We start from the raw sequence: 10,310 nt of genomic DNA on the forward strand, positions 1-10,310 counted from the left end.
GCAAAAGTTTTCGCTTTATCAGCATCAGTTTTAGCCCATTGCCCATTACTCATCTTTATTGGTGGTATATGCAATGTTGGTGCATTAAGTATGCGTGTGCTTTTCCACAAGGAGTACTCAGTGGCCTCAGAGGGAGACAAGCTTGCTAAGTAAGTTGCAATGCTTGCATTTTTTCTTGCCTCTAGATTTACTTTGAGTTTTTTAGTGGCTACATTCAGGCGCCTCTTATCGTTAGAATCTCTCGTCATCTACCAAACCCTACGTAATTTACGTTTTTCAAGTAGTTGTTCTTTGATATCCTTGTCTAGATGTACAGTCCTACAATTCTGTGTAGACGGAGTTGCAGACCAAGCTGCCTTTTGTACAATTTTGTTGAATTGTTCTACTGCGGCTTCAATGTCATGATTAGTTTTAAGAGGAATATGTGTCGAGAGGTGTTCGCTAATGTAACTACGGAAAATAGCCCAATCAGTTCTCTTGTTGTGAAGTCTTAGTTCTGGAGTTTTTAGGACGATATTCGAATGAAATTCTAACAGAAGAGGAGAGTGGTCAGACGAAAGATCTAACGACGACCGCAAGGTTAGATTATTTATGGGTACGCCCTTACAAATGCAAAAGTCAATGACATCTGGTGTTTTATTTAGATCTGTCGGCCAATAAGTGGGTTCGCCAGTAGATAGGTGAAATAGGTTGCTTTCTTGTATCGTTTTTAATAGCTCGCGTCCTCTGGGTGTTATTAATCTTGAGCCCCAATGAGTATGCTTGGCGTTAAAGTCACCTGCTGCTACGAAATTGGGCCCGAGCGTTTTGAAATAATTTGCAAATTGATGACTTTTAATTGGTTGATTAGGTGGACAGTATATAGAGGCAATAGTTATTTCACCATATATATCTCGTACTGATATGGCTGTTGATTGCAGATAATCTTCATTGTGATTGGTGAGAAATGAGTGGTCAATATTATTTTTTATGATTATTGCTGCGCCACCACGGGCGTGACCAGAAGGATGGTTTGCGTTGTACATTGTGTAATATGGAAGCCTCAGATAACTTCTTGATGTAAAGTGAGTTTCACTAATAAGCATAACATCAATGTTTTTGTCAAGAAGAAAAGTCTTAATTTCGCAAATGTGTTGGGTCAGCCCGTTAGCGTTCCAAATAGCTATATTTAGACTACTCATTATTTGGATGTATTAGCGACAAATGCGGTTAGGAGGTTGAGCATAGAGCTCATTTGTTCCATAACCGTTTTGAGCATTGATTTAAGCTCAGGAAAATCGTTTTGCTGAGCTGAGTTTACGTGCTCTTGAGTGTTTATATTGTTAGATTTAACAACATTTGCATACGTTTGGCTTGTTACATTCAATTTGGTGTTCTGTTGCCTTTCTGTATCAGTTGTTATTTTTCTACGTAGGGCTGGAAACGCTTTTTTCTGGAGTTGTTTGTAGACTGTGCACCCTTTATAGTTAGCCGGGTGATTACCTTCACAAAGAACACACCATACATCATTACCGGGGGATTTGCGTGGGCAATCTGAGGATAAGTGGTTTTCAGGGCATTTAACACAGCGTGGCATATGATTACAGAAATGTTTTGTATGACCATATCGTTGGCACCGAGTGCATTGCGGCAATTCGCGCTTCTTTTTAGGCGCTTCAATGGAAATTTTTGTGTGCAGCAAGTCAGTACAGTTGTAAATTGTTTTCACCTTGTCTGAGGGCTTTAGTCCAACGAAAAACAGAGGAAGTGGTTTTTTTGTAACACGATGTCGAATGTTACTGATATTGACTACTTCATGGCCTAAATTAATTAAATCTTGTTTGATTTCATCAATAGGTATTGATGGATGTAGGCCCTCAACACTACATTAAAGCTTCTATCTTGCTTTAGTTTGTAAGTATGAAATTCCGTCTGCTTTTCTGCAAGAGCTTTGGTAACTTTTGAGTAGATATCCGCTGTGTTGGGCTGTATTTTGACTTCATTATTACCTACAATTTTGAGTACAAACTCATTTGGAGCCACATCATTTAGCAGTGCCCGCAATGGTTGAATGTTACCAACACCCGCTACAAATATTGGTGGTGGTTTAGGAATTTTACTTTCTTTAATTAATTCCGCATGTTCTGATGTTTCTTCCTGATTATCAGCGTCAGGGTTGTCTAGAACCTCAAAACGGTTAGGTGTTGCAAGCCAGTAGCTGTCAAGCTTTTTTTGTTTATTTTTTCGCTGTGCATTTACAGGACTAGAACGCCCACGTTTACCGTTTTGGGGTGAATTACTGTTACTCGCAACTTTTTTATGTACTGCGTTTATAATTGTAGCACTAGTACTGGTTTTCTTTTTAACAGGAATTGGTATATTTTTTTCAGCTTTAAGCTTTTCATTTTCTCTTAGTAGAGATTCGCAACCTTTTTCTAATGACTTGATCTTTTCTGTAAGATGTTTTATGCTGTCTTCAAGCTCATTAATCTTAAGGGACTGCATCGAGTTCGTAGGTTGATCATTTCCTAGCGATTGTGATGAGTTATTATTTAGTTTCATTTTATTGGCTGTGGCAATTTCACTAGCTATTTTTGCTATATTTGCTTCGGACATTGTTTTGTTTGGATGTTTGGCTGTTGGATGGTTATTTATTTTAATGTCGTCTGAAGTAAGCATTACATAGCTGTTTAGGCCATTTTCACTGATTTGAGAGTGCCGCCGTGTAGCACTATTACTCATACACTTGTTACAAATTTATAAATAAGTAAATTTATTTATTTTTATTTATTTTTATATAAGTTTGTTTTATTTTACTTTTAGTAAAATAGTTGAAAAAATAAATATGTAATATTTGTTTATGTGTTTAAATTTAATTCTTGAAAGTTACACTGTGGCAACACTACAAATATAATTTCTTACTTTCGATCATATGCTGTCTCTATCAGCTGTTTGAGCAAAACTTAATTTTGATTTTTTTGTGTTGGTTTTATTATTTCTTTGCAAACTTAAAATTTAATTTGATTAACAAAAATTTTTTATATTACAAAAAAAAAAAACTGATTAACACCGTCCACTGGCACTGTTTTTTCACAGATTCCTTTATTTAAGGTCTATTGTTCAATTAATTCGCTCATAAATTATTTTATAAAATTGAGTTAATGATTTTGATCGTAAGCTATAAAGTAAAATAAGACATTTTATATTCATATAATATGATAATATCATATCAATCATACAATAATTTCGTGAAACACAGCAAGTAATATGTTGATGAACTTTCGCAACAAATTAACAAAATTCCACGTTCGAACATACAAGTCAAATACAGCTTTGGGTCAGTTGGCTAATAAACACTGACTTTGAGCTTTATATTTGGCAGAGTAAACGCAGAACCTTTAGTACGTGCTGTCTCAAAAAATTGTTTTTGAATAATTAAGTATAAGAAATATTTTTAACACCACTGATAATATGTGGTCAACCAAAAATTTATTAATTAAAATAATAAAAAAAAAATAAAATTTTTGTTATTGTGATTCCTTACTGTTTGAAACTTCTCAAAAAAATATTAAAAAAATTTACAATAATTCTATAATTTATTTATTTATAAGTCTATAAATCCCTAGACTTATGTATACACCTTCTTCTAAAATTTTTCTGTTATAGGTCTGGTGATTTCTGATAAATTTTTTTGCTTCATAATTCTACACGCTTAATTGTTGCGTTTTATATTTAGTGTGGCACTCAAAGTTATCAACATGTTGTATTAAACTATGTATACAGCTTCCATTACATCACATTCATTTCAGCAACGTTAGTTTGCTTATAAACATTAATTGTGCAACAGAAACTAAAGTGTCCTGAAAGAGCCTTTAATAGAACTCCGAATGTAGCCGCAACAATGTTTCCAACAAACAAATGATGCTTGAAATTAAATGTTGATATCATATTTTTACATATGTACTCACATACAACTTTAGCTCATGCCTACGACAACACCCAATTTGTTGTTTATTATTTTGTTCATGCATAACTGTCAGTGCAAATGTTTCAGCAACATTGAAATAATTGTTGAGAAATGTATGTGATGATTTTAAAATTGCTAAAAATGTTGCCAGAAGTAGAAGGCAGCATTCATGTTAGTATGCGAAACGCAAGCCGTGGAAGCTTTTCTATACGGATGGAGGTCACTTAATATTATTTATATTGTATTATTTTATTATTATATTTATTAATACAATATCAATTCAATTTAAAAGGCATTTGTTTTTAAAATACTAAATTATTTTTTTATATTATTGGCTTTAAAATGTTCAACTAAAAACTTGCATAAATTATTCAAATTAAATTTGGTGTTGATACAAAAAGTATTTATTATCAAACCGTTTGCATATCATGCTTATTATTACTTTTTTTATCATTATTAGGCAAAATATTTTATTATCAGATGTTTAGTTTATTTTTTGTAATTTTATTTACTATTTCATTAAACAAATATATTCCATGCATTCAGATAAGTGACTGCATTGAGAATCAAATTTAGAACAAAAATGATGTTTGTAATATTAACAACACCAAAACAGTAAATAAAAGCTAATTATGAAATAATTGCCTCCTAACTTTATACCTTTAATAAATGAGATAAATAATATTGCTATTTAATATTTAATATTTAATATTTGAATTGTTTAGTTAATACTGCAAATGCAGACATGTGTAAACAAATATCTTTCGTTAAATAAATAATAAATAAATTTTATCTCGAATTTATAATAATTTTTTTCATTTCAAAATCAAATATTTAATCTTCTTCATAAGAGAAGGAAAAACTTTTAATTATATATTTATATTTATGAAATAGTTGTATAATCACTGCCCTACATATACCTACCCTTACACTGTAAGTTCTTTAGAAAAAATATATACACATTAAATAATAATATAAATTTTTCTCGACACAATATTAATAATATTTTTAATAAAATATTGAAATTAAAATTATTTAAATAAATTTGAAATAAATTTTGATTTGGTAAAGTTATTCATCAATTTGATGTTAGTTCTTAAATAATAAAATGCTTAAGTTTATTATTATTGATTGAAAATTAATATTAAAAGAATAATTTATTCTCATTATTTTTTTTTTTTCAAAAATATTGTTTTGTATAATATCATTATTATCACATTAAATCCATTTTTGCATTTACTTAACACACATTTAAGCTCTGAGATTATAGCTATAAAAATTCTATAAAGCATCTCAGTTCGATGAAGTGGAATAATGCAAATACGAGAATAAATAAATGCTGCTTATCCTGCGAAATTGGCAAAAAATAATATAGGACTTTATGGATAATAAAAGAAAAAAATTAAAAATGCACATAAGCGATTCCATGAGAATTATAGTATATATTCGATTAGTATTCCCTAATTATAAATGTAGCGAAAAAATGGGTTTCAAAAGTTTTTGAAATACAATACATGATCTCAAATATGAAGAAAAAGTATATAAATTTAATATAATTTACAACAATATCATTCAACATGATGTGATTTAATTAAATAAAATAATTTTTAAAATTCATAATTTTTATAAAATTTTATAGGTATGAATAATATACTAATGTATGTTTAGTATATTAAAATTTTATGGAATACACCAACTTTTTATAGTTTGGAAGAGAAATCAAGGAAGGCAAATAAGGTGGAAAATTTTTGTCGTCTTTTAGGTTTAAGACAAAGCTAAATTACTACTTGGCAGCTAAAATAGTAGAAGATTTAGTCAGCACTGTTAGTTAGTCCACTGTTAGTGGACTAGTCACTTTAGGCTAGTCACTAGTCACTTTAGAAAATTTTTATGAACTGGTACACAGTAAACATCCAGCGGCTTCGCTGGCTTGGTCATGTCGTGAGAATGGATGAAAACGTAGAGGTAGACCGTGTCTCCGGTGGAGTGATCAAGTTGAGGGAGCACTAATTGGACTTGATATACGAGACTGGAGAAGGCGTGCACGCAGCAGAGGTGCCTGGAGAGACATGCTGCGTCAGGCCGAAACTCGGTAACGGGTTGTTATGGCCACATAAGTAAGTAAGTACACAGTAAACAAAAACACCTTCAACTCTTAGAGTCAACTGACTCTAAAACAATGGAACTGAGAAAAACTTTAGGCTATAATTACGTTTTACTCTGAAATTTTTGGTCCCAGTATTCCCCACAATTCCCATCCATACTTAATAACAACTACAATTGCTGGAAAATAAAACACAACTGTAGGAAATATATCTAATTAATTTTATACTACCAATATTATTATTCTTGTTTCTAGATATGCATTAAGTCACTCATAATCGAGCAATTCTGTCAGATAATTATGGTGATCTCAGGGTGATCCCTGATTAGTAATATAGTGAGTATGTTAGCTTTAAACATGTCCACACTATCATAAATAGAAACACAAATCCACCTAAATATACAAATTCAATTATTTAAAGTTGGGTTAATACTGAATGTATGCATAAATTAATATAGTACTGGCATAGCAATAATTAACAATATAGTCGATATAGTAATTTTAAGATTATAGAGAGTTCAAGACGTGTATATTAATCCAATTTTTTCATTAGCTTTGAACTACTTGAGCAATCTACTACTAATCTACTACTTTTTTAATTTTTTAATTTATTGCTACTCACTCAATCGTTTCACTAATCGGTATATCTGTCTATATATATATTCGTATATATGCAAAAGATTCGAAGGTAACCTGAGTTGGCAATTGAAAATTAAGAATTCTTGACCAAGCATAGGTTATATCTTCCCAAACTTTAACTGATTGTTAGATTTGCTAAGGCATGCTGCTGTTTTAAACGCATATAAATTATCCGAAAGACTTGTACTAAGATCCTAAAGGATATCTTGGGCAACGGTTTATAATACTCCATACATTTCTTTAGATTCAATATATTAGTATAGCCAAAAATACTTATTATTTTTATTATTTATAAAAAGTCGTTGTTACTTTAATGCACATATAGTACATATACTTATATATTATATATATCTGCTTGAAAAGATTGAAAAAATTTTCACTCTACTCGCTGCGATAATGACGTACAGCTAATATCAATGAATAAATATATTTGACACTCCTTAAATCCCACTATAATTTTTTATATTAGTTAGCATACTTACGTAAAAGTGAAACACAAGTATATATGAGTGAGTTGCCACTAACTGCATTTTATAGTTTTTATTATTAAAAAGGACTAACTTGAAGTGTTTTTATGTCCTTTGAATGGTCTCTATTGCTCCACAATATTATTTATGTTTGCTTCTCATTAAAACAACGAAAATGTTTATTGATTGTAAAATTCATTTTAATGGCCCTCCATTACTAAATGTGACGGATTTCGTCTGCGGAACTGTACAAGTCCTCTGACTTTTCGTGAACTTTAAGGAAACATTTATTGCTAGTTAACTTTTATTGCTTTTCCTGCTAATAAATATTATATTACCTTTTTAAAATCACTTTTATCATAGTTGAGTAAAATTATATTTAACCAATGCTTTCTGGGTCAATGATGAAACAAAAATCAAAATAGTGTCAGGGGAAGTGAAGCGAGAAAGAATGGAGTGGAAAGCATATTTCAGTTATTTTGCAAGTCAATCAAGTTTAAATTATTTATCTGCAATATGCTTCGTTTGTTCGTCAAACCATTTCAGTAGCTGCGGAGAAGTGGTATTTCTGCTGGTAAGGTGCTTAAAGTATCTTAAGTATTGCTTGTGTTGTGTTGTTGCAATTAACAACGCTCAACACGATATCCTTTAGATAGCTGCCCATCCGTTTCGAATTTTATACGAGCTTTAGGGCATGGGTGCGGTATGATGTCGACTCTTAAGCATTGCCATTTATAAAACTGTTGTATCAGGCAATTACTGATTCAGTGTGCATTAACACTGCATAGTTTATGGTTTCGATCATACATCAATGTCACTGCTACAGAGTAGCGGATAAGTTTTATTTATTGACTTTAAAGTTAGTCAACATGTTGCTGGCAACAAATAAGATTTATAAAAGTTGAGTGGAATGCGTTGAATTGAACGGCATTTAGGTTTATTTGGCTTGTTTTGTTGGGCAGAATTATGCTTCTTATTTTCATCTCACAAACTCTTGTTGTTTATATTTTTAAGAAAAATGTTTTCTTAAATTTCTTCACCTCTTAAATATTCACACTATTTGTGCAAATATATGGAGCGAACGTAGCGTAGGAGTCGTGTTGAGATATGTAGCATAATTTATATTTTATTTACTCTTATTTGTTGCACGTCTACGGGGCGCCAAGGAGCCATTTAAGTGCTACAAGGAATTCGAAAACAGAAAAATCAACTTTATAATCAGTAAAATTTAAAGCAGGAACAAATAATTTGCTCTATTAAAGTGGTTCGAAAATAAAAGAGAATGTGAAGAAAGGAACAATTTGCATAAACTAGGCGGAAATATATTTCCTTGAAAATTAGTATATTAAGAAAAATGTGAAAATAATCATTTTCTATTGTATAAAGAAACCTTTATAAGAAACTAGCAAGTACTAGAACATAATAGTGGAATAAAATAAACATACTTGATCACTTAAAAAACTATGTTATCTGAAAAAACTAAGCCATCTATTCTTAAGAAATAAATTCGGTGGTTTCGCTGCTTACGACTTCAATGAATATTAAATTTTAGTTAAATGGTATAGTGCTTTCATCAATTACTTATCACTATTTCATAGTTTATATGCATTTAAGATTATATCTTTATACGCAGATACTTGCATTCTGCATACAATAAATTTTAACAACTTTTAATTTTGAAAATATGTCCACAATTTTAACTTTATACGCAAATACGTCTGTTTTACACTATAATAATCATTAGACCTCAAATTCACAGACTAACTAATAAAATAAATTTTTATAATAATGTATATAAATGTAAAATCAAAAATCGAGAAATGCAACTATTATTAATAAGAGCAAAATATTTCCTAAGCCCAGATAATGTGGACATTTCCAATAAAAGAATGGACAGACAGCGTCAAATAAGAAAAGACCTATTTTATTAACATTAAAGCCGTTTTTTTCTAAAATCAAAATTTATATTATTCTTGTACTTCTAAACCAATAAACAATTTTGTAGCACTTAGTTTGTGAGAAGTAGAAATCAGGAATTGAACCACTTCAACTATTTCAGAAAACCATTTTCAACACAATTCCTGTGGTAGATATGATATAGGTATTTATTTATTATATGTATTCATGAGGTTCCATGGTTGCTGTATGTTATTTCATGAAATTGGAAATAACAGCATCCCGACACCAAATTATCTAAGGAAACTTAATCGATTAAACATTTCAATTATTTAAACAATATGCAGTATTGTTAACTAATAGCAACTATGATTTCCATCAAATCTATCAAAAACTAGTTACACTATATTCCAAATACTTTAAATTTTCTGTTAGTGTACGAATCATAAATTGACACTAATCACTAACTAATGAAACTATACAGCACTAGATACAGCACTATCTTATTCTTTCGAAAATAAATTAGTTTGTACAAATTAAAACGTTCCAAGGATTGGACAAGAATTGGTCATTCTAGAAGTAAAATGAATACAAATATATATAATCATATAAAGTTTCTTCTGAATATTTAATAATAAAATATCTCTAATATGTGTAATAATTTTATATAAAAAACTTTCTAATTGACTTCTTTAAATTAAGATCTGGGGAAGTGCTGTAGTAGTCCTTATGTTATATATGCATTTCACAGATTAATTTTCATAATTAAGGCGTGATTGTTGAACTGACATTTTTAAATTACAATATTAGTGAAATGTAGTATAAATATTAAAATACTAGTAAGCAAAAGAATCCTACGAAATGGGATAGTTTATTCAATTAATGTAAGAAACACTTCATATAAATCCAATTCAGATGTACTGTAGATACAAAATGTTAATATTTTAAAACTATTACTTGTAAGCTATTTGTTCTTAGTGCACCAAACAAAATAATTTTCAACAAAATTCAACCAAATTAACAATACCTATAAAATTTTCACACTCTCAAAAAGACTTTTGCATTTCAGACACTGAATCGGCTTTATATTATGGATCTATCAAAACTGAAGACAATACAATAAAATCGCCATCATATGGTTGCTTGAAATATAAGACAATTTATACCTGTTGAGTTCTTAAAGAATGTTTGGACTTAATCGTAAACGTATTTCGTTGCTTGAATTAGGGTGAGCTTGGTCACAACTGTTATATGGTTA

At 30.2% G+C, this 10,310-nt stretch overlaps 1 protein-coding gene across 1 annotated transcript; it reads right to left on the reverse strand.

Annotated features, from left to right (window-relative positions):
* Positions 1–1,180: 1,180 nt before the first annotated feature.
* LOC119675697 lies at positions 1,181–2,541 on the reverse strand. Its single transcript, XM_038086904.1, has 2 exons — positions 1,989–2,541; positions 1,181–1,800 (listed from the first exon to the last, which is right to left on the reverse strand). The coding sequence occupies exons 1-2, from the start codon at positions 2,539–2,541 to the stop codon at positions 1,181–1,183; spliced, it is 1,173 nt and encodes a 390-aa protein (XP_037942832.1).
* Between the last annotated feature and the right edge of the window lie 7,769 nt (positions 2,542–10,310).

The sequence above is a fragment of the Teleopsis dalmanni genome, chromosome 2, assembly GCF_002237135.1.
Source record: "Teleopsis dalmanni isolate 2A chromosome 2, ASM223713v2, whole genome shotgun sequence".
Lineage (NCBI taxonomy): Eukaryota > Metazoa > Arthropoda > Insecta > Diptera > Diopsidae > Teleopsis > Teleopsis dalmanni.